The sequence below is a fragment of the Dromiciops gliroides genome, chromosome 2, assembly GCF_019393635.1.
Source record: "Dromiciops gliroides isolate mDroGli1 chromosome 2, mDroGli1.pri, whole genome shotgun sequence".
Lineage (NCBI taxonomy): Eukaryota > Metazoa > Chordata > Mammalia > Microbiotheria > Microbiotheriidae > Dromiciops > Dromiciops gliroides.
The window spans coordinates 96963786-96989167 of record NC_057862.1 but is presented as its reverse complement, the minus strand read 5'-3'; the positions used below and the strand labels follow the sequence as shown (position 1 = coordinate 96989167).

The 25382-nt window shown below is 34.7% G+C and overlaps 1 protein-coding gene across 2 annotated transcripts in view; it reads left to right on the top strand.

Annotated features, from left to right (window-relative positions):
* ATRNL1 (attractin like 1) overlaps positions 1 to 25382 on the top strand; it is a 1132449-nt gene that overhangs the window by 90733 nt on the left and 1016334 nt on the right. For both annotated transcript variants that reach the window (XM_043982337.1, XM_043982338.1), the window contains exon 8: positions 17418 to 17673. In XM_043982337.1, coding sequence (XP_043838272.1) covers positions 17418 to 17673 — 256 coding nt within the window. The remainder of the gene's footprint in view (positions 1 to 17417; positions 17674 to 25382) is intronic.

Here is a 25382-nt window from a genome sequence, read left to right as displayed (position 1 = left end):
ACAAGTTTGCCAAAAATTTAGCATGAGATGTAGGCAAGTTTGGTTAACCTGAGAACATTTATAGATAGAACTAGGTGGTCACCAAACAGGTGGAAAATGGAACAGCTTTTCCAGTATTTTTCTGAGTCATTATCCTTTTTATAATATTGGAATGACCATACTTGGACAAATGTATTAAAACTTTGCCCCAGTGTGCCATATGAAGAATTAGAAATTACACTTAAATAAATTTGGGAAGAGTGGCTGGACAAAATTAAACAAACTAAACTAATATTTGCCTTTAGGTGTTATTTTATTAGCTTGAAAATTTGCTGGGAAGGTTAGAGTCCATCAAAAGATAGGAGCCAAAATTTTGATGTTCCCAAGGGAGATGTTGCATATAGCTTTAGAGATTGTTATGGATTACCCCTCCCCAATCAAAGGACTCCATCTGTTAGTGTGTAATTTACAAATAAGTTATATAGACTATTTAACTATATTTGAGTTTAGGATTATAGCTATAATAATAAACAACTACATTTAGTAGCAATAAGGCTTAGCCAGATTTTATATCTATCTGTCTGTTATCTGTGGTGCTGTTTGGTTCAATATTAACATGATAAATATTGCAATAATTATTTTTGTGAAGGAGTTTTTTTTCCCTTTGTTATTTCTTAGTACTTGGGGAATTTAGCATTTTTAGTAATTTATTCTAAATTGAAGCCTTTGAGAACTTAGGGAAACCAATTTTGAACTATTTATATAGATTTAGAGACCAGCATAGTTCATTTTTTAAAAAATATGTTTGCCGTCTAATAATGATTCAAATGTCAGTACTTAGGATTTAAGTCATTAAAGTCCAATGTGAGTCCACACATTTTATAGGGTTAGCTTTTATACACACACATGCAGATATACTGTAGGACAAAATTAGGCTGCTAAATCTTTAGTCTTTGTTAAGAAACCATAAAACATTTTGGTTTAAATGTGTTTTAATACATAAAGCCTAGAAAAAGGCATAATCCATTAAAAACATATCTTAAAATTGCCAGGTGCTTATAGAGGTTGTTAAAAAGATATTAGTGAGTATATTTAACTGATTTTTATAGAGTCTAAACATTAATTAGGAAGAAGTTGACTGAGTAAAGCTGATTGCCAGGTAAATATTTTTCTAATGAAAAAAGACAGTCAGGAAGATGATAAATATGCATAACTGTGGTATAATTTGTTAACTTAATTTTCAGATTTCAAACTTAACAACAGCTAAACAAGACAAACATTTTTACATACAAAGTAGAATGGAAGAAAATTCCACATGCAATCACAAATGTGTGCCATACATAATTTGTGTTTCCTTACAAGCAAACAACTATTTTAGCAGGTTATTTTCTTTTTTCTTCTTCTTTTTTTTTTTTTTTTAGTGAGGCAATTGGGGTTAAGTGACTTACCCAGGGTCACACAGCTAGTAAGTGTTAAGTGTCTGAGGCCAGATTTGAACTCAGGTACTCCTGACTCCAGGGCTGGTGCTCTATCCACTGCGCCACCTAGCTGCCCCTGGTTATTTTCTTTTGAAATAGATTTTATTGAGAATTTTTATTTTTATATTCCCTAGATTTTTTCCCTGATCCATCCTACATAACAAAGAATTTTTTAAAAAGAAAAGAAAAAAGGAAGAGAAAAAAATCAGTAAAACTAATTAATGCATTAAAAAATCTGACATTATGTACAATGCCCATAGCTTCCCCACTTTTGAAAACTAGTTGAGGGAGGGAGGAAAGGTATCTTTTCATATTACTTCTTCTTAGTTAAACTTGTTTTTTCTTTGTAATTTTGTGGCATTCACTACTTGTTTTATGCTCATTCTTTTGAATTACATTTTAGTATTTGTATATATTGTTTTCCTGGCTTTGATTACTTCATTTTACATTGTTCACTTATAAAAGCCTTTCCATACTCCTCTGTATTTCTCATATTCCTCATTTTTTATAGTACAACAATATTTCTTTACCTTCATGTACCACAATTTGTTTAACCATTCCTCAAGTGATGGGCACCTAATTTGTTTCTAGCTCTTTGAGATAAAAAAAAATGCTGCTATTAATATTTTAGTGTAAATGTAAACTTTCTTTTTGTTGATGACTTCCTTGGGATATATGTCTGTCAGTAGAATCTCTGGGTCAAAGGGCAGGGTATCATATTAGAAAATATATGTAAAGTACTTTGTAGACCTCAAAGTATAAATATTAAATATTAAAATGTAAATATTAGCTATCATTATCACTCACTATTAATTATTTTTTATAATTGCTTCTACTACTTATTTAGTTAAATATTATTCACTATCCATGATGATGAGAGGTATATGATCTACTTCTCTTCTAATTTTTATTTACATAAGCTTTTAGTTTTCAGGCCATGTTTTCATCTACATTTAATGTGGAACATATTATAAAATGTTAGTCTCAGCCTATTTTCGGCTAGAGTGCTTTCCAGTTTTCTCAGCAGTTCTTATCAAATAAGGTATTCTTTTCTAAGTATCTTTGAATATATATTTTTAACCATAGCTCAGGTTTCATATAGATATTTGAAGATTATATATATGTATTTACAACAGGGTCAGGGTAAGGAGGGTCATCTTGGGGTTTGTGGGCTGTGGTTCACACACCTAGTGGTTTGACTAGAAAGAGGCCATAAGTATGTGCAAGGACCCAGTAAATGGGACTAAATAGAAGTGATATCAGTGCTCTCCCTCCTGGACTGAGCCAGGTCACTTGTCTAGAGGTGCATGATACATGTAAAGGAAAATAACCTAGTTTTTCCCTCCCCTTCCCTATTTACTGGGAGTGTTTCAGTGTTGAGATGAAGGGAAGCAGTTCTACATCAGCCAATAGCTAGCAGGAACACTGGAAATAGAGGAAGTATTGGGGTTGAAAATCTTGTCTCTCTGGCCTAGGGCTGGAGATTTTCTCTAGGAGGAAGGTCAGGTAAGGATAGCCTATTAGTCTTCTCCAGATCAAGGTATTATATACAAAAGTCACTGGTGAGAAAAGAAGGGGCAAGGGAGGGGGAACATCCTTTCTACCATAATCACTAGGCTTTGGGCTTTCATCTTTATGCCTTTCTAGGGTGTAGAGAAAATAGAATCTTTAACTTTGTCAGCTTAGCCAAGTAGTCCAGTAAAGCCAGGGGCCCAGAAATACTAAATATAGAAAGTAAACTACCAATCAAAAGAATACAGATTGCCTTCAGATAAATGGATGAGAAAAGTTTGTTACACAAAAAGGGATAATTGTTATTTTTAATTTGTTGGTTTTCTAGATTTTAAAATTTGTATTCCTAGGGGCAGCTAGGTGGTGCAGTGGATAAAGCACTGGCCCTGGATTCAGGAGTACCTGAGTTCAAATCCAGCCTCAGACACTTGACACTTCCTAGCTGTGTGACCCCGGGCAAGTCACTTAACCCCCATTGCCCTGCAAAAAAAACAAACAAAAAAAACAAACAAACAAACAAACAAATTTGTATTCCTAATTCATTAATCTGTGCTTTCTCTCTTTTGTTGATGTCAGTGTTAAGATAAAAATTTCTCTCTAAGGATTTGTGCATACCCCAAATTTTGTTATCTTGTCCCATTGTTATCATTCTCTTTAATAAAATTATTGTTTCTATGATTTCTTCTTTAATACATCAATTTTTTAGGATTAGGTTAAACATTTTACAGGAAATTTTGTATTGAAAATATATTTTTTTGCAGTGTGGTCAGTGAAGGATATTTTTCCTTTCTGCATTTGTTTTTGAAGTATTTCAACCCTTATATATAGTTTTTCTTTTCTTTAAAAGTTTTATGCAGTGGTGAGGAATATGTATACTCCTGTCACTTTCTCATTCAGTAGTTGCTAGAGTTCTATCATAACTAACTTTTCAAAATATTCTCTTTAGTTCTTAACTTCTTCCTTTTATTTTTGTTAGACTTGACTAGTTCTAAAAGAGGCATGTAGAGGTCTGTCACAATAATAATTTTAGTGTATATTTCTTCATGTAATTTATTTAGTTTTTCCTGTATTTATCTGTTATACCATTCAGTGCATATGTTATGTTTTGGTATTAGTTCGTTTTTGGTACCTTTCAGCGTAATACAATTTCCCTGTTTACCTCTTTTAATCAAGTCTATATTTTCCTGTTGCTTTGTTTGAAATTTTGATCTCTACCCTTTTTTTTTAGGTCAGCTTATTGTAACTATAGGAGTCTGTTTCAAATGAGTTCCTTGTAACCAACATACTGTTAGATTCACTTTTAAAATTCCTTCTACTATTCTCCTTTATTTTATGAATGAGTTCATCCCATTCACATACACAGTTATATTTCTTAGTTGTGTATTTCCCTCTGTCCTATTCTCATATTTTTTTGTCTTTGTTTCCTATTCCCTCTTTACAAAGAAGAGCATAGTGAGAGAAAATACGTGCTAAACATCAGTACTCTAAGTGATGAAAATTGTCTCTTTCCTTTTCTCATAGGTTCTTACCTTTCCATTTTTCCCTTTAAAGTAGTACTTACAAGCCCCTCCCCAAAACCCTACCCCTTGGTTTACTTTGACAGAACTCATCCTTCTCTGAATTTACCCTGTTTCTTATTCTATTCTTCTTTCTTATTCTTCTTTCTGTTCCCTTCTATTTCCCTGTTGAGTTGAATATATTTCTATACCAATCTCTTTGTGTGCATAAACATTTTAGGTGAAAATGGGATTCAAATAAGATTGGCTCTTTCCACCCTTTCCTCCTTGTCTATATAATCGTCTACTTTTATACCTGGTTATATGACATATTTCTTCAGCCTTTCTTTTTTTCCCCTTTCTTTTCTTTTAAGATCACAAAAAAGTAACAAAACTACTCCCAAGTCATCTTTCTTTCTGAACTTCTTTGGGATCCCTGCTGACAGTAGGGTTCTGAGGGGATGCATATCATTTCATCCTGTTAGGACATCTCAACCTTGTATAATACCTACCAGTTATATTTAAATAGATATGTTTCTCTTGACATCTGAATTTGTATTTCAGGGTCTACTCATTTCTGATCTTTCCCTTAGGAATTCCTCAATTTCATCAAAGTTCCATTTTCTTCCCTGTATCATATACTGAGTTTTGCTGAGTAAGTTATTCTTGATTGTAAACCGATACATTTTGCCTTTTGGAATATTATATTCAAAATTCATTGCCCTTTTTATTTCTTGAAATATGATGTCTATGGTCTTATATTCAAATAGCTTTTAGCTAATCCAATGATTCTTAAATTTTTTTCTCCTTGATCTATTCTTCCAGGTCAGATTTTTTTAATGTTTAAAATACTTTACATTTTCTTCTATTTGCTCCCCCCATTTTGACTTAGTTTTAATAGTTTTCTTGTTGTTTTATTATAACATTAATTTCTAGTAGGTCTATTTTAATTTTCAGAGTTTGTTACTTGGTTAAGATATTATGCCTCTTGTACTAATGTATTACTCTTTTGCTAGGTGATCACACCAGCCCCTGTGGATTCAGTTACCATGTCTGTTCTGATGATTCTTTGATCCATTTTCCAAGCCCTAATGTTTCTTAAATCTTTGTAAATTTTACCTTTATAATATCTCTCAAATTCACCTTCTTCTCTCCTCTCATGCTGAAACCACTTTGGTACCACCCCTTATCACCTTGACACCTGTATTATTGCAATTGCCTGTTGGTCTCCCTGCCTTGACTCTCTTCTCACTAAATTTCATCCTCCTGTCAGCTGTTAAATTGTTCTTTCTAAATCAAAGCTTCTTAAACTGTGGGTCACAACCTGATATGGGGTCATATCACTGAATGTGGGGTCATGAAAAATTTGGCAGTAAATGTTTGATTTGTATACCTATTTTATATACCTACGTACCTGGGGTTGTGTAAACATTTCTCAGTCAAAAAGGGGTTGAGAGTGGAAAAAGTTTAAGCAGCCTTGTTCTAAAGCACAAGTGTGACCATGTCACTTTCCAATCCCATTTAATACATGTCATTGACCCCCCCAAAATCTCCAGTATTATATATAAAATCCTGTTTGGCATTCAAAATGCTTCAAAATCTGGCACTTGCCAATCTTTTTTTCTGTTTAGAATTTCATTTTCCAAAATATATGTAAAAACAAAATTTGACATCAATTTTTTAAAACTCAAGCAATTTAATATAAGTTATACATGAGTAGTCATGGAAAACACCCACACGTTAGCTAGGTTGTGAGAGAAAACAGATAAAAAACAAAACTTCAGATTAAGGAATTGTCAAAGGAAAAAAAATGTGTTTCAATCTCTTTTCAGATACCATCAGTTCTTTCTCTGTAGATGGATTGCAATTTTCGTAAGTCTTTCAGGGTTATGTTGCATTGCCTGGCTGAAAATAACCACATGCTTCCCAGCAGATCATCTTACACTATTGCTGTTATTTTGTATACAGTACATTTCACTCTGCTTCAGTACATGTAGGTCTTTCCAGGCTTTTCTGATAGCATCCTATTCATCATAACTTTTATATAGTACCTTAAACTTGACAAAGAATTTTCTTCACAATAGCCCAGCAAAGTAGGTACCATACATTTTGCCATTATAGCCAATTATCATAACTATCTACCTCCATCCTATTCCCTTCCCATGATACTCACTCTATTTTTTATCTTCTTTTACCCTATTCCTTCTCAAAAGTGTTTTACTTCTGACTGCTACCTCCCCTGCTCTACCCTCCCTTCTTTCACCCTTCCCTCCTTATCCTCTTCCCCTCCTACTTTCCTGTAAGGTTAAATAGATTACTCCTCCCAAATGGCTGTATATGTTATCCCCTCCTTGAGCCCACTCTGATGAGATTAAGGTCTTTGAGCTAAGTCTGTGTTCTAAATTTTTCTACCTCCCTCCCTCCTCAATCCTCCCTATGAAATCAAGCAATTCAATATGTCATACATGTGCAGTTTTGTAGAACATCATCACCTTCCTCAAAAGTGTTTTGCTTTTTACTTCTCCCTCCTCCAATTTGCCCTTCCCTACTTCCCCTCTTCTCCCCACCTCCCTTATCTCCTTCCCCTCCCACTTTGCCTCAGGGTAAAATATATTACTATATCCACTTGAGTATGTATGTTATTCCCTCTTTGAGCCAATTCTGATGATAGTAAGGTTCACTCACTCCCCCACTCCTTCTCTCTCTTCCCCTCCCCTGCATAAGCTTTTTTCTTATTTCCTTCATGTGAACTACCTCTCCCCAGTCCACTTCTCCCCTTCCCTCTCCCCCAGTCCATTTCTCCTATCCCTCAACTCTATTTTAAAGATGTCATCATGGGTTACCTAGGTGGCACAGTGGACAAAGCACCAGCCCTGGACCCAGGAGGTCCCAAACCCAAATCCAGCCCTAGACATGACACCACACCCTGTTTGCTCCATAAAGAACAAGGATAAACAAAATATAAATACTTTACAGATATCATCCATTCATTTTCAATTCAGACCTGTGCCCTCTCTGTATTCCTTTCAGCTACCCTCATACTGAGAGAGGTCTTATGTGTTTGAAGTATTATCTTCCCATGTAGGAATATAAACAATTTAATCTTTTAATATCCCTCATGATTTCTTTTTTCCTGTTTACCTTTTTATGCTTCTTTAGGGTCTTGTATTTGAAAGTCAAATTTTCTATTCATTTCCTGTCTTTTTATCACAAATGCCTGAAAGTCCTCTTTTTCATTGAAGTCACATTTTTTCTTCTGAAAGATTATAACAGTTTTGCTGGGTACATGATTCTTGGCTGTAGTCCCAGTTCCTTTGCCCTCTGGAATGTCATATTCCATGCCCTCTGGTCCTTTAATGTAGAAGCTGCTAGATCTTGCTTTATCCTTATTGTAGCTCCACAGTATTTGAATTATATTTTTCTAGCTGCTTGTAATATTTTCTCCTTGGCCTGGGAGCCCTGGAATTTGGCTATAATATTCCTGGAGGTTTTCCTTTCAGGATCTCTTTCAGGAGTTGATTGTTGGATTCTTTCAATTTCTATTTTGCCTTCTGCTTCTAGAATATCAGGACAATTTTCTCTGACAATCTCTTGAAAGATGCTGTCTAAACTCTTATTTTGGTCATGGTTTTCAGGTAGTCCAGTGATTTTCAAATTATCTCTCCTGGATCTATTTTCCAGGTCAGCTGTTTTTCCAAAGAGATATTTCATATTGCCCTCTATTTTTTATTCATTTGGATTTGCTTTACTGTGTCTTGGTTTCTCATAAAGTCACCAGCTTCCACTTATTCAATCCTAATTCTTAGGCAATAATTTTCTTCAGGGAGCTTTTTTATCTCCTTTTCCATTTGGCTTTTCAAGCTGTTGACTTTTTTCTCATGACTCTCCTGCATTGCTCTTATTTCTCTTTCCATTCTTTCCTCTACCTCTCTAAATCTTCCTTCTATCTCTCCTACTTTCTCTTCAAAATCCCTTTTGAGTGCTTCCATGGCCTGAGACCAATTCATATTTTTCTTGGAAGTTTTGGATATAGGGGCCCTGAGGTTGCTATCCTCTTCTGAGGGTGCACCTCCATCTTCCTTGTCACTAAAGAAACTTTTGGTAGTTCTCAACTTTCTTTGCTTGCTCATCTTGCTGTCTTTTATTTGACTTTTAACTCCCTCTTACAGTGGGGCCCTACTTCCAAGCTACAGTGTCCCAAGCTTCAGAGAGTCCCAGGTGTTTTGGTTTGAAGGAGGGAAGGTTTTTCTCTCCTTTGGCCTGTTCTCTGGTCCAAAGATAACCTCAAGCCAACTTGCTAATTAACCACCTAGCAGACCTAAGTGTGCTATGGTTCTTAGCTTTGGCAAGCCTGCACCTCTCTCCCACCTAGGCCTCCTGCTGCTCAGGATTTCTTCCTGGTTCCCTGCTGGGGTGGAGTTCCCAAATTCCTCCTTAGGTCCTGCAGACACCCCTGTATTAACCCAGCCATTCAGCCCTCTCACCTGACTGTAAGGTTAGTTCCAGAAGACAGCAGTGCTGCAGCTGATTTGGAGGCTCAGGGGTAAGTTTCTCTTGCACAGTGTGTCTGGAGTCTGTGTCAGCACAATGGGGGGTGGGTTGGACTCTGCTAGCAGCCCATCATGGCCCCCTTTCATATGGAAAGTAATCTCAGTCCATCTTTTCATGGGTTTTGCAGCTCGAGGGCTTATTTTATTGCTCTTTTGGGGGGGTAATTGTGTCAGGAGCTCTGTGCGTTTAACGTCTTTCCTTTGCCAATCTTCTTAAGTCCTCATTGTACCACATTGTAATTCAGTGGCACTGGCTGCCTTCCTGTTCCTTGAACATGACACAGCACTTCTCTATTCTTGGTCTTTTCCTCCTCTTTTCCTCTGCTTTTCCTAACTTTCTTCATGTCCCAGCTAAAATCTAATCTTCCATTTCACCTTTGCTGTTTATTTCATTTCCCATTAATAAAACCTGATTCATTTGTGGAAAAGAGGCTGTTAGGCTCCTTTCTTATTGGCCTGGGAGAAATATATAAAAAGGCAGTTTGGAGGGGAGGGAGCTTTGGACCTAGAGGTCCCTCATTATTTCCGGGACCCCAATATTACAGTGAGCCACTCAATTAACTCTTCATATATTGAATTTGGCCCTCACAAAAGGTATCTTGCAGAATTATTTTATGATTTTTTTGGTAGTATGCTCTTTAATATTTAGGTAACATCCATTTTGAAGATATTATATTACATATTATGAGATGTTAGTTTAAAACTATTTTTTTTTTTGCCAAACTGCTTTCCAATTTTTCCAATAATTCTTGTGAAATAGGGAGTTATACAAATAATTTATATTCTCAAATTGAGAGCATTTGGTTATTGAGCTCAGTTTCTCATATTTTGGGCTGTCCCAATCACCTTTTTCTGTTTTTTTTTTAAATCCAGTACTAAAATACGTTAAAGATTTTTTTGTATAACAAATATAGAAATTCTGCTCCCTTTTCATTCCTGCTTTTTTATTCATTCCCCTTAGGTTTTTAAATATATGTCCTTGGGTATATAATTTTTCTTCAAGGGAATGCTTTAGTTGTATCTCAGAAGTTTTAGTATTTTTCTCATTTTCTTCCTCTTTAAGATAGATATTTATTGATTCTATAATGTTCTTTTACCCATTCATAATTTAGCATGTCATTGTTAAAACACCATGTCAATCTTTTTTTTTTTTGTACTTCCCATGTAAATTACTTTTTTATTGTGTTTGGTCCATAAAGGCTATCTTCAATATTTACGCCTTTCTGCATTTATTTGTAATTTCTCTGTGATTTAGCACATGGCCCATTTTATAAAAATCCTATGTGATCCTGAGAAATAAGCATATTTTAAAAATATTTCTATTTAGAAGATACATATTTTAGTTCTAAATTCCCAACAGTTTGTTTAGCTCTATATTTCCCTTTTTCTTTATCTTCCTGTTAAATATGTCCAGTTCTGAGAGAGGATTATTAAAGTCTCCTATTATCTTTATTGTAGTATCTATGAATTTTTTCACTTTAGTTAACTTTTTCTTTATGAATTCAGGTGCTATTCCATTATGTGTGTGTGTGTATGTGTGTGTGTGTGTATTGACACACTCATTGACTGTCTATAGTTTTAAAAAACATATTAAAGTTTCCTTGTTTACTTCTATTGATACTGTGAATTTTAATTTTTCCTTGTTTGATGGAATGGTTCCTATCCCTGAATTTTTTTGTTGTTTTTTGTTTTTTGTTATTTTTTGCGGGGCAATGAGGGTTAAGTGACTTGCCCCAGGTCACACAGCTGGTGTCAAGTGTCTGAGGCGGGACCTGAACTCATGTTCTCCTGAATCCAGGGACAGTGCTTTATCCATTGCACCAACCAGCTGCCCCCCTATCCCTGCATTTTTGATGGGATCACCTGATGCGTTGTCTCAATCTTTCATTTTCATTCTTGTGTCTTTACGTTTCATATACATTTACTTTACATAAAACATTGCTGGGTTCTGTTTTCTTATCTGTTTTGTTACTCTCATTTTATTGGATTACTTAAAGCTCTGATATTTAAAGCTATGAGTATTAGAGTAGTATTTTCTTCTTTTTGCTTCTTTAATATTGCTTTTTTCATTCCCTCTTCTTATGTTAAGCCTGTAATTTCTTCCAGTAATTATTTTGCTTAAATTATTTTTATGCTTATCTGTTCCTACATGCTCTCTCCCCTGACTCTGCTACCATTTGCCTATACTTCTAGATCTTGGATTTTATGAAAATCATTAATCTATTTTTTAATTTAAATATACATGTAGTCTTTTTTTGTTGTTTCTTTTTCCCCACTCAAGTAAGAAGTTAGTTCAAAATCTTCTCTCCATTTCTCCCCTCCAATTTATTATTTTTATTCATTTTATTACACTTTTAAAAAGACATTGTTTCTGTTTTTCTCTTTATTTCCAGTGTAGTCTAAATTTTATTTTCTGATTCTTAGCACGCAACTTATTTATTGCTGATTTATTCTGTGAGTGTAATTCATTGGGGGTTAAAGCTTCTGAAGTACCAGATTTGAGCTCTAAATTATGCTGCCCAATCCTATTTCTCTTACCAGACCATATTCAAATTCCTTCTTTGAGTGTTTGCCATCTTATCTCTGCTTTTCTTCTACACTACCCACCCTGTGTCTTACTCCGCACCCCCTATTCAGAGTGTTTGATCCCCCTAGGATATTACCCTTTGTTTTTTCTGGGGTTGAATGCCCTCATGGAAGCATAACATTCTTTCAGTGAAGGTGGTCTTCTACTTCATAAAGTCTCCCAAGACTATATCCATCACAAGATCCTAATTCTGCTCCTAATAGACCACCTCACAAATAGGCATGTTTTTCCTGGAAGCACTTCCTCCTTCTAGGTCTTAATTCTCTCCATTTGCTACCTCTTTCATCATCCTACAATATTTCATGTTCCTGAGACATAGTGGGAATCACCATCCCTTTTTTATTTTCCTATGGACTTGGAAGGACTATGTCACTTGTTCCCTTCTATTATACTTAATACCATATTTCTTTATGTTCTTTAAATGTCATTATTGATAAAATATCTTAACATGAGATAATTAAGTAACCTCTAAACATGAAATAATCAATTTCATTGCCTAGTCTTTCCTTTACATATGTGTTCATGTTTCTGTTGTTTGTGGGTGTTTACAACTTGAATATCTCACTTTTTTGATAATACTCCTTTGTATGTCTTAATTTTTTTGAACATCCATATTTTTTCATTGATGATTAGGCTCCAATTTGCAAGATATGTCATTTTTGGATTCAATTTACCTTTTTGTGCTTTTTGGAGTATAATGTTCCGTTTCCTTCTGTGATTTCTCTTACCTGTGAAATAATCTTGTGTTATTCAAATAACTGACTAGTCTCAGAGTTAGGGACCCAGGTCTCTTTATTCTCAGTTCAGTGCTTCTTCTATGATACTGTGCTGAATTCTATAATGAGTTGATAAACCATAGCTATTTTGTTAATATTTAGTGGCTTCAATGAGAAGCATTAATTACATGATTTGGAAACCGAAGTTTTATATAAATTACACTATATAGGTATATATGTTAGCAAAATAATATTTAGTGTAACTTTAATAAAACTTAAAGAGCTCCTTTAAGAGGAAACTCAGCCAAAGCATATAAGTAATCATTCTGCAAATTAAAGTCCTAGTTGCATTGGGCACTGGAAGGTTAAGTAATTTACCCAGGGTCCCATAGTTATAGGTTATACATGTACAGTTACCTCCATTTATTTCTACATTACACTCTGAGTGATACTCAATTTTAATTCTTTAGAGACTGTTGTGAATGATGATGGTATAACAGTATAACAGTACCTGGTAGAATACTTGTTATTAAAATATTTTTTTTCAGAGATAGGTTTAGGGTCATTATAGGAGCCTTACAACTTCCTAAAATCAATCCTAGCCTATTTTCCTGTCTCTGTCTGTCTGTCTGTCTGTCTCTGGAGGTAGCTAGGCAGCTCAGTGGATAGAATGCTGAGCCTGGAGTTAGGAAGACCTGAGTTGAAATCTGGCCCCAGACATTTACTAGCTGTGTGACCTCGGACAAGTCAATCAAACCCTAAACTGCCTCAATTCTTCATCTGTGAAATGAGCCAGAGAAGGAAATGGCAAACTTCTCCAGTATCTTTGTCAAGAAAACTCCATGGATAGTATTGGTGTGCTGTAGTCCATGGGGTCACAGAGTCAGATATGACTGAACAACTGAATAACATTATGCACACACAAATACACAATACACACACATATAAGCATTTGTATGTGTATAAAAACACTACTAACACTGAGCTAAAATAATAATTGAACACTTATCTAGTTTTGTCCATTTAACAACAAATAGGCATTTTCATTTACTTGGTTTCTTCCTGTGGGCAGTTAGGCCAAATTCTTTTGAATGATTAGGGGTCTTATTGAAATTCTAGATTTTTTCAGTACTTGTTGCAACCAGATTAATATCTTTTACAAAAAGGAATATAGAGAAGACCTTACTTTATCTTCACCTTGGACTCAGTGTTTATTCTCCTCCTTAAGTGTGGTGAACAAAAACCTTTGATGAGCATATCTCATTCTGGTTTTCATTTTCCTTAATACTGTTGATCAGAGGAGAGTTGTCAAACAAGATCATCTTTCTTGTTATATCTTACAAATAATCTTGCATACTTTTGATATTCACATGTGATATCTTATTGGAAAAGAGCTTTTAAGGTGACATTTTGTTTAATTAGATCAAACATTTTTTATATTCAGCAAACAACAAGCATATCAGGATATTTTATTCTCCCCATCTTTCAGTGAATTGTGTGAAGGTAAATAAATGGGCTGTGGTGGATTATCATTTGTGAAAGCCTGTCTGTGATACTCTCATCAAGAATACCTTTGATACATATGTAAATTATTTTTGTAAAACTTTTATTTGTATGGGTCAATAGGCATATGTATCAGTAATTGTTGATATCTCAGTAATCTTTTTTGTATATTATTTATGGAGGATAGTAGATATAGCCATTTAAAAGCATTTATCATGTTCCAGTTTAAATCCATATATGTTCTTTCTATCTTGGGCAGATTAATTTAGAAGAATTTTTATGCATTGAAAGTTTTGGGTAACTGTAAAACTTTCCTTTGATTCTCACTGAAAATCTGAATTGAATGTACTTGATAATACTTAAGGAAATAAAATATGACTTCATTACTATGAATGTCATTAAATTTTTGTGTGTAACAGATAACCATTTGGTAGATGATATTAGGAAGTCAGGTAAAAAATAAAATTATTTTCTGCATTGTGTAATTAATAATAGTTATTTAATACTTTAAAGTATTATATATTCATTCTAATTAAAGAAGTTTTTTGTTGTTGTTTAGGCATTTCAATTGGGTTCAACTCTTTGTCACCCCACTTGGGGTTTCCTTGGGAAAGATACTGGAGTGGTTTGACTTTCCTTCTCCAGCTCATTTTACAGATGAGGAACTGAGGCAGTTTAGGGGGTGGGTTGCCCAGGGTCACACAGCTAGTAAATGTCTGGGACCAGATTTGAACTCAGATCAGCCTGACTCTAGGCTCAGTGCTCTATCCACTGCACCACCTACCTGCCCCCAAAGAGGCTTTACCTCTGTTTTAAATGTGTGTCTGAGAAGCATTTTGCTCACTCTGACTTGGTTTGGCCACTTTTGTTTGTTTCTGTGTCAATAAATTCGATATCCAGTGACTTATACTTCTTTTTCTAAGTTCTAGGCCTGCATAAGCTCAAACAAAACCAAGTTTCCATGATCTGGAGAACTTAATCATTAGATTTATACTAGAATAAAATTTGTATGTCTGGCATTCATGAGACTAAATTAATTTGGGGTTATTCTCTTAGGGTGGTCCACACAGGAGAAAAACTATATATATCAATCATTCCAGATTCAGAAGACTGTCCTACAATCAGATTGATTTTAGGGTTGGTGGGAATTAGTCCAAATTGATGGTGACATCCATCTTTGGCATTGCCTCACTCTGGTGTTTGCAGATGATTTCATAACTTGTCTTGTTGCATTGAATCAGTTCCCTTTCCCCCCTCTTTCCTTTATGCCTTCTCCTTCACCTCCAGGCAGTCTATTACTAATTCCTGCCAACTGTTTTTGCTTTTGTGTTACTGGAATTAGTTGTCATCAATCGTCCTGAAGGAGGGAGTACTTACCTTGATGAGATAACAGATTCATTGAATAAATGAAATATTAAAAGAGCATCTCAGAGCTATTCCTCCTTTTCTATTTTAATAGCCACTGCCTTAGTTAAATTTTCATTACTTCTTTGCTAAGACAGTTTCCTAGTTTATCTTTCTTAATTCCAGAAACTCCCAATTACATTTCATTTGACACAAAGTTGCTAAAATTATCTTGTTGAGCCATCATGATTATTCATGTCATGCTTTCCTTAAGTACCTTGAGTGGTAATTAGGTTAAATTCGAATTCATCATCATTGTAGTTTTGGAAGTTTGTAGTCAGGAAAAACAAATATAAGTTCTACCCTTCTTGTTTATTAGTGACAAGGCACGAAACCATTCTAAGATTCAGCTTCCTCATCTGTAAAACTGGGAAGTCCTACTTCTAGTCCTTACTCTATAGCGTTTTGTTCAAAAAGCACTTTGTAAGCTGGAAAGGCAGCTAGGTGGGACAGGGAATAGAGTGCTGGGCCTGGAGTCAGGAAGATCAGACTTCAAATGCACTTTCAGGCACTTACTAGCTGTGGGACTCCACGCAAGTCACTTAAGCCCTGTTTACCTGAATTTCTTCAAGTGTAAAGTGGATAATAATATCACTTGCTTTACAGGGTTGTGGTGAGGATTAAATGATATAATAATTATAAAGTACATAGCACAGTGCCTGGTATACAGTAGGTACTATATGAATGCTTATTCCTTTCCCACCCCCACCAACTATAAAGTATGATACCAGAAATCTTCAGTGGTTCTATAGTTTCAAACTCTGCTGCTTAACATTAAAGGGCCTCCCCAACCTGTTGCTAGGCTCCTTTTCAAGCCTTATTTCATATTTCCCTATTCTATATTTTGACAATGAATTGTACCCTGCTCTGCAGATATACCTTATGCACTCATGCTTCCATGACTTTGCTCAGTTTGGTCACTATGCCTAGAATGTCTTCTTTTCCTTTCTTTGCATATTAAGTTTCCTACAGTCTCTACAGTAAAATTAAAAATATTATTTGTTCTACAAAGCCTTACATGATTTCATTACTATAATAATATTCCCCCCTCAGTCTTTACATAGCACTTTGTTTTAGTATTTCTCTATGGTACTGATCATATAATGTGTTTTGGTATTTTATATGTTGGTATTTTATCTTTCTTTATGAGTGTAAACTTTTTTGAAGGCAGAGACAGTATCTTATATAAACATTGTGTCTCAATACCTAGCATAGTAGCCTGTATAGAGCAGGTGCTTAATAAATGTTCGTTGTCTATAAATATATTGTTTCATTGTCTATAAATTCTTTCTCAAAATTTCCATCTCTACTCCATTTTCTTTAACACCCATACACAGACTTTGAAAAACATAGTCATATCACCTGATTCAATAAAATATTAGTTGTCTTATACTTTATTTTCTATTCACTTTGTGAAAAAACACCTTATATTTCAATTAAAAAGTCATGTTACATTTTAGTGTATTTTAGGATAAGGGACATGGTTACCTTAAAATCAAATAGCAGAAGTCTGTAATCTTTTGTGTCTTTGTTGAAGATATGAAACACATCAGAATGCAATGCAAACACCAGAAAATAGCAAGGAACATTTCTGCAAATTAATCTTGTTGAAATGAAACTAGCTTTTCACTGGACAGAGGTGAGCTTTGGCACAGATTAGTGTTATTACAATACTTTGTAATTTCTTTTTTGCTCCTTTGCTAGGAGGTTTGAGAAGATATAAGTGTGGGACTAGGCATTAGAGACATCTTACAGAATGCTGATGAAGACTGAAGAAGCCTGTCTTTCTCATTTGCTAACAAGTTCTTAAAGGTTTTTTCTTATTACAGAGAGGGAGGCCAAAGACCAAATGGAACTATCTTGAAAGAGTTTTTGATGTAAATATGACTAGAGGTTCTGAATCAATATGCAAGTTCTTATCAAGATGGGGCATTAGTCAAACAAATAGGTTTATCAAGTGATTAGCAGAGTCAGGAATACTTTTCCACTCAATTATATTTTTCTAAAAAATTTGAAAATATTATCTTTATTAAAATAGATGAGTTTTAAAAGCACTAATTTTTAGAGGTAGAGACTGTTTTGTGCATTTTATGGGTGATTACTAAATTTTTAAAAAGAGTTAATACCTCAGTATTTATCTGTTTCTGAGAAAATAGTTATAACTTTTTCTTTTAATTTTTTTTAATTTACAGGAAAATATCTTCATGTATGGAGGCAAAATTGAAACAAATAATGGCAATGTCACAGATGAATTGTGGGTTTTCAACATACATAGTCAGTCATGGAGTACAAAAACCCCCACTGTCCTTGGACACGGTCAGCAGTATGCTGTGGAGGGACACTCAGCACATATTATGGAGCTGGATAGTAGAGATGTTGTCATGATCATAATTTTTGGATACTCGGCAGTATATGGTTATACAAGCAGCATACAGGAATACCATATCTGTGAGTTACTATTAATAATGTATTTAATGATATCCCCCTTTCCATTAATAATAGAATACTTTGTTTTTTATAAAGCCTTGTAATGAATTTAGTAGAAATGCTGAGTAGTCTGAGATTAGGACCAAAAGCTAGGGACTAATAATTTCTAATATCAAGTATCTTTCTATTAGGTTTTTATCATTTAATCCTTTAGTAAATATTCTCATCTGCATTTTGAGAAAAATGCCACTTGAGAGCAGAATTTTTCCTTATTTTCTTCTTTTTCTTTTTTGGTCTTAGTATCCCCAGAGCACAGCATTATACCTGACATGTAGTAAGTGCTTAATAAATGTTGATTGATTGTGTTTTATATAGAAGTTAAAATTTTCAAGAAATTTGAATTAGATTTTAAAATAGTACCAGTAGGTGGTGCTATATCCTCAGGGTTTTAGAAGAGACAGCCTTTAATGTACATAAGGACTAGAAAATAAACCTGAAATTGTTATGGTATATGTAGTGATTCAAGAATTCGTTTATATAAAGTTCCATTTTTTTGCCTTACTCTTACTGATTCGTTTGATGATAGTAGATAGGATTTCTTGGTCAAAAAGGACTTCGAGGATTTTGTGTACACCTCGTATTCTATAGGTACTTGAAAACCTTTTCTTTAGCTGTCACTAACAAGCTCTTTGACATGCACTTAAACATATAGATATATGACCATATCTAGATTTTTATTTCAGTCATCTGCTGGTTGCCATGTCACCTTTCTTTCTCAGGGAGTTCAATGCCTGACTCATAGTCTTCTTAGACTGGAGTTCAGGAAGAAAGTAGAATGACCTGTCTTGATCAATAATGGGTTCTACCTCAGTCTTCAAGCAGTGACTGGTTAACCAGTTGTCACTGATGCTGTGGAAGGGGTTATTTATTAGTTTTGCTATGGGTAACTTCATTTTACCATAGCCACTCACAGTGGGTGATCATACCAGAGATATTAATACTCCAAACATTTTGACTTGTGTTATTTTGAACTCTTAAATTCCCCTCTCCCATTTTTCTCTCCTAAACTCCCCCTCCTAACCTTATTCCCTTTCCTCACTGTAACTTCTTCTGTAACCTTTCTGTCACTCTTGCTCTGTAACAATTTTCCTTAACTTTATAGTAAGCTAGTTCCTGAAAGTATCAATACCTTTGAACCTCTTGTCCTTCCAACTGTAAATACTTAGTTACCTTTCTATTCTGTCTTCTCTCCTCCTGAGCTGCTGCCATTGCTAGAGAAAGTCACACAACTATTAGCACTAAGTCCACTACGTATTTATGGTATCAAGTTTTCTGATTAATTCACTAACACATTTCCTAAAGTGGCTATTCATACTGTCTAATCCTTTCCTTCAAGCCTTCAATTCCACCTTCAAATGCCTCTTTAGTTGCATATAGCTTTGCCTCCTATTTCACTGATAAAATTGAAGCTATTACTGTGAAACTGATCTTCCTTGTCAAATTTAACTCTTTTATTTTTTTTTGGTAGCATTTAGTATATTTACCAATAGGTAGTTGTTAGAATATATTGTTTTTTTTGGGGGGGAGGCGGTGGGGCAAAGAGGGTTAAGTGACTTGACAGCTCATTAGTGTCAAGTGTCTGAGGCTGGATTTGAACTCAGGTCTTCCTGAATCCAGGGCTGGTGCTTTATCCACTGTGCCACCTAACTGCCCCCTGTAATATATGTTATAAAATGTTCTGGTTTAGAAAACTTTTTTTATGACATTGCATAATATCAATATACATGACTATTTCCATATTCAAAGAAGAATAGAAAAAGAGTAATACACATAAAATCATAAACCTTTATGAAGTCTAACATGTTTTTTTAAAAGAATATAACAGATCCAGCATGAGTTTCAATGCTGTTTTGTGTCTCTCTGAATTTCTGTATTAAAAAAGTTTCATTGACACTATTTTCTTTTCTCTCTCTTTTTTGACAGTATGATTGCTAGCCCCTTATAACTCCCACATCCAAGCACTTCTTTGTATAAACATAGTCAAACAAAACAGATACACACATTGGCAATAACTAAAAATTTTTCTGATTTTCCATTTCTAGTTTCTCTTGATTTCTTCTCCATTTCTCTCTGTCAAGAGATGGGAAGCAGGATTCATCATTGGTGTTCTGGATTTGTAGTTGGTTATTGCATTGTTTGGAGTTCTTAAGGCTTTCAAAATTGTTTTTCTTTACAATGTTTTTATCATATAGATTGCATTCCTGGTTCAGGTCACTTTACTCTCGATCAGTTCATGCTAGTCTTCCCAGGTTTCTCTGAAATCATGCCTTTCATAATTTTTTATAATTCTGTAGCATTGTTATATTAATGTATCATAATTTCTTCAGACATTCCCCAATTGATGAACACTGCTATCATTTTCATTTATTTGCTACAACAAAATGTGCTGCTATGAATATTTTTTTCCATTTATAGGTACTCTTTCTTTGATCTCTTTGCTAACCTTTCTGTTTGTAATCTTTATCCAGTTACCTTTCTTTCCTCCAGGAATTTGCCACATCCATCATTTCCTTTATCTTGAAATGTTATCTTTCTACTAACCAATTCCTTCTCTATTGTCTACAGTGTGTTTCTTCTATACAAATTAATTTTTCCAAGGAAAAGAAACTCACCTCTGTTTAAAAAATATTCATTTAAAAATGTCATCCCCTACATATTTGCCCCATGTCTCTCCTCCCTTTTATTGAAATGCTCCTGGTCTCATTGCCTCTATTTCTTTATTCCCTTTCTCAGCTTCTTGCATTATGGCTTCTGACCCCACCATTTGGCTAAAAATTAAGCAAAATCAACTGACATAGCTTCCACATCTGGTAGTTGTACAACATTCCATACCAAAAGACATAAACCTCCTGACTAATAAGAAGGAGATATATTTCATCATTTCTTCCTCAGGAATAATTTAGGCTGTTATAGTTGTTTGGAGTTCAGCATTGTTTTAGTGGGGTTTTTTGTTTACATTATTTTATTCATTAGATATATTATTCTGGTTCTACTAATTTTATTCTACATCATTTCATAGAAGTATTTCCATATATCTATGAATTATTTACATGTGTAATCTTTTTACATGAGTATTTTTTTAGAACAAGAATATTCTATTTAACTTGAGCCATAGTTTGTTCACTATTCCACAGCTAAGGAGTACCCATTTTAGTTATAGATTTTTGCTTCAACAAAAGTGCTGCTATAAATATTTTGACACATATGGGACATGTCTTTCTGCATTTTAACTCTATTGAGCATATGTTCAGTAGTTGAATTGCTGGGTCAAAGAGTATGAACAGTTTAGTGACTTTTCTCTCACAACTGCAAATTGTTTTCCAGTACAGTTGGACAAATTCAGAGTTCTACTAATAGTGTATTAATATACCCAACCTTCTGTAGCCCCTTCAATACTGATTGTTTCTGCCTTTTGTAATCTTAACCAATTTTAGGGGTGTGAAATGAGAGTTGGACGTGTTTAAATTAAAATTTCTCATTATAAATGCTTTGCAGAAGACTTTCATATAGTTATCGATAGTTTGCAAATCTGTAAACTTTATAGCCTTTTACCATTTGTCTTTTGGGTAATATGTTACAGAGATATTTAATAAAATGACTTTCCCACTGGACTGCTTTTCTTATTCTCACTGTATTGATTTTATTTTTGTGAAATCTTTTCCCTTTTAAGAATTCAAAATGCCTAATACTCTTTTACCATCACTTCTATATCTTGTTTAATTACAGATTATCTTCTTAGTCATAGTTAGTGGGTTACTTCCTACCATTTTCCTCTTTTTTTTTTTGACGTGATGTTTTATTTTTAGGTTACATGTCCATATGGAGTTCACTGTGAGATATATGTAAGAAGCTGGTCTAAATTTATTTTCTGCCAGATTGCTTTCCAATTTTCCTAGAATTTCTTTTTAGATAGGGAGATCTTCCCCTAGTAGTTTATGTTCTTAGGCTTCTGAAACACTGGGCTACTGTGCTGGGTTATTTTTGCTTCTTCCTTATTTAGTATATTTCACTGATTGATTTTTAAAAAAATTTAACCAGTACCAAATAATTTTGATGATTCTGCTTTATAATATAGTTTTAAATCAGAAACTTCTATGCCCCCCCCCCACAATGAGATAACATTTGTTTTTGTTGTCGTTTGACCTTCGTTCTTGAAGAGGACCATGACATCAGGTCATGTCATAACATGAATTGGATTTAAGTGAGGCTGGGCTGTGTAAAGTTACCGGCCTTACTCTTTCCTTTGGAACCATCTAAGTCCAGTAGCAAGATTCTCTCTCTCTCTTCCTCTCTCTCCCTCCCTACTTCCCTCCCTCCCTTTCTCTCTCTCTCTCTGTCTCTGTCTCTCTCTCTCTCTGTCTCTCTGTTTCTCTCTCCTTCTCTCCTTCTCTCCCTCTCTCTCTCTCTCTCTCCCTCCTTCCCTCCCTATCTAAAATGACTGGAAATGGTCCTTGATGCAGTGGGAGACTTTGGCCTTTTAACCTAAGGCCTTTGCCAGGTGTCAGTTTGCCCAAGGCAATGCCAACTCTGTGATTAAGTAATTAGGCAGGAAATGAAGCAAAGACAGTAAAAAAGAAAGCAAATAAGTAAGCAAATAAATAAGTGTATGAAACATAGTTGCCATTTAATAAATGCTTCTTTTTTTATTCCTACTTAAAATTTATTCTTTAAATTACAAAACTCTTATTAATCCAAATAAATATTGTTATTTTTTGTCAAGGTCTCCAAAAGATACTCCTGGAAATCTTCCTACTTTAATCTCTCCTCCATGAAGTTGATAACATGATTTTCCTTAGCCACAGATCTAACTATGCCATTCTCCCACTAAATAAATTACAGCAGCTCTCTATTGCCCACAGGATAAAATAGAAACTGTTTAGCTTTTAAAGTCTTTCATGACCTATTCTCAGCCTTTCTTTCTAGCATCATTGTACTTTCTTGCACTGTACAGTCTAGACAAATTGACCTTCTCATTATTCCTCATATGAGACATTCCACCTTGATCTTTGCAGAGGCCATCCCCCATCTCTGAAATGTAGTCCCTCTTTAGTTCTTATTACAGAGTCTCTCTCTTCCATTAAGATGCACCTAAAGCAGCACCTTCAATGAAAACCCTCTCCTCACTCCTCTGCCTCCCATGTACATACTGCTTAGTGCTCATTCTTCTCTAGCTACCTTTTATTTAACTGCTTTTCATTTAGGAAAAGTTGACACATAATTATTTATTATTATTAATAAATATTGATTGATGGACTCAATTTCAATGGCAAATTCTTTATAAGAGTTTTATCTTTTGTTTGAAGTAGTCCAGACTTTCTTGTTGCTATTTCATCATCTTGGGGATGGGGAAATAAGATGAATTTATTGTCTTAATATTTTTGCTTTAAAAAATAAATTGCCTGTGTAGTATTGCATTTCTTAGTTCCCTTGCAAATTTTTTGTACTTCATTACAAGTCTTACTTTTGGACCATCTCTTTGGAATGGACTTATGGTTTTTTCCCCTCCCTTGGGCACTCTCTTCTCTTCCTGGTAGCTTGGCCTCTGCATTGTTAATCATTTCCCTCTCCCATGGCTGTTGTGTTTTCTTTTGTTGAAGCTCTCAAAAGGTGGCCTCTTTGAGTTCAGAGGCACAAGAGCACACACAGTTTGGTGCTTGCTGTGTGGAAACTTCATGGGTAAGAACAGGTTGTAGCTTTTTTATAGCTCCCTCAGACACAGAAACTCTTTTGCACTGCCCATTTCTCCCCACCTTTTTCTATGCACTGTTGATCTCCCTTTCCATCCTTTGACTGGGCATAACCAATGTGCTGTGCTTGTTATAGGATATGATTGGGGAGAATGGCAGCTGGCATACACCACATCAGAACCTTGAGGGACCAGTATAAAATTTACTATAGTCAAGGCTTAAAGCTCAAGCCTATTGGTTTATTTTCACTAGAGTTTTGGCTCACAGTCAGGTTGTGTTAGGTATAGCTAGAAGGAGTGGGTGCAGTGGGCAGTTAGTTAACAAGCATTTAACTGTTTATTATGGACCAGGTTCTTTACTAAGTTCTGGGGAATGTAAAGAAAGACATTTTAATAGTAGAAATAGCATTAAAAATGTACAGATAAGACATGGGCAATGTAAATTAAAGGCAATCTCAGAAGGAAGGAATTAGATATTTTGGAGGAGAGATGAGTGACTTGGGAAAAACTCCTGTAAAAGGTGAAATTTGATCTGAGTCATACAGGAAGCCAGGGAAAGCAGGAGGTGGAAGTGAGGAAGGAGAGCCACAATTGGGACAGCAATTGGCAAGGTCCAGAGTCATGAGACAGTGACATAAGAGAATATCAAAAGTGATGGAAAGATCAGGAAGGATTTATTTTGCCTTTCATTGTTATTTCAGAAGGGTACCTTATGTTTATGTTTTTTTTCTTCTTAATAAAGTTTTCTTGGTATTTTAAGGTTGTAGGATGAATAAATTATGTCAAAAAGCAGTTGTTCTACCATATTGCTTACCTTTGTTAAATTTAATGTCATTAGAATTAACCTATAGTTTTAATATGTTGAGATAATTTTATATCCCAAGTCACTTAATATTTCTGGTCTTAGTTTCTACTTCTGTAAAATGCTAGGACTGTACTCGATGACTTTTGAGAGCACTTCTAGCTCTAAATTCCATCGTTCCATCAGCCTATGATTTATCACTCAGTAAATTGACTCTTTCCTCCAACTTTGTGTCATATGCAAATTTGATAAAAATGTAATTTATCCATTCATTAAAGTAATTGATGAAAATGTTGACTAGAACAAGGTCAAGCATAGAGCCATTTAGTAGTCCATTAAACATCTTTCTCTGACTTAATTTTGGTTCATTAATCACTGCTTTCATGATCTGGAAATGCATAAGATGAGAGCTTTAGAACTGGAAGGGACCTTAAAGGCTATCTCGTCCACTCCCCTCATTTTAGAAGTAAGTATACTGAGATGAGAAGTTGAATGATTTGACCAGGCTCACATATCTAGTATGAGATTTGAACCCAGGTCTCTTGACTCCAGTTCCACCACCCTATCTACCATGCCATGCTACCTGACAGTTATTGAACCTTCATTTAGTGAATCTACCTGCTCTACCATTATCTAATTTTAATTTTTATAACATTTGTCACATGTTTTGCAAAATTTCTGATATCATTATACCTAGCATTTTCCTGATCTGCTAGCTTAATCATGTTGTAAAAAAGAAATAGGTACTTTGGCATGATTTTTTTCTTCATGAACCTATTTTTGATGAACCTATGTTTTAAAATTGGTGATTGTTGCTTCCTATTTTTTTTTTTTTTTTGCGGGGCAATAGGGGTTAAGTGACTTGCCCAGGGTTACACAGTAAGTGTCAAGTGTCTGAGGCCGGATTTGAACCCAGGTACTCCTGAATCCAGGGCTGGTGCTTTATCCACTGCGCCACCTAGCTGCCCCCCTGTTTTTTTATGGGACAAATTATTTAGACATACTTTTGTATCACCATGATATACTGTGAGATCAAAGTTTGGTCAAAGAACTATGATTCTTATTTTTAAAAATTTAAATGAAATTAATTTTTTTAAATATTAAATAAAAAATTTTAAAGTTCCAAATTCTCTCCTTCCCTCCAGTTAATTCCCCACCCACTGTGAAGGTAAATAATATGAT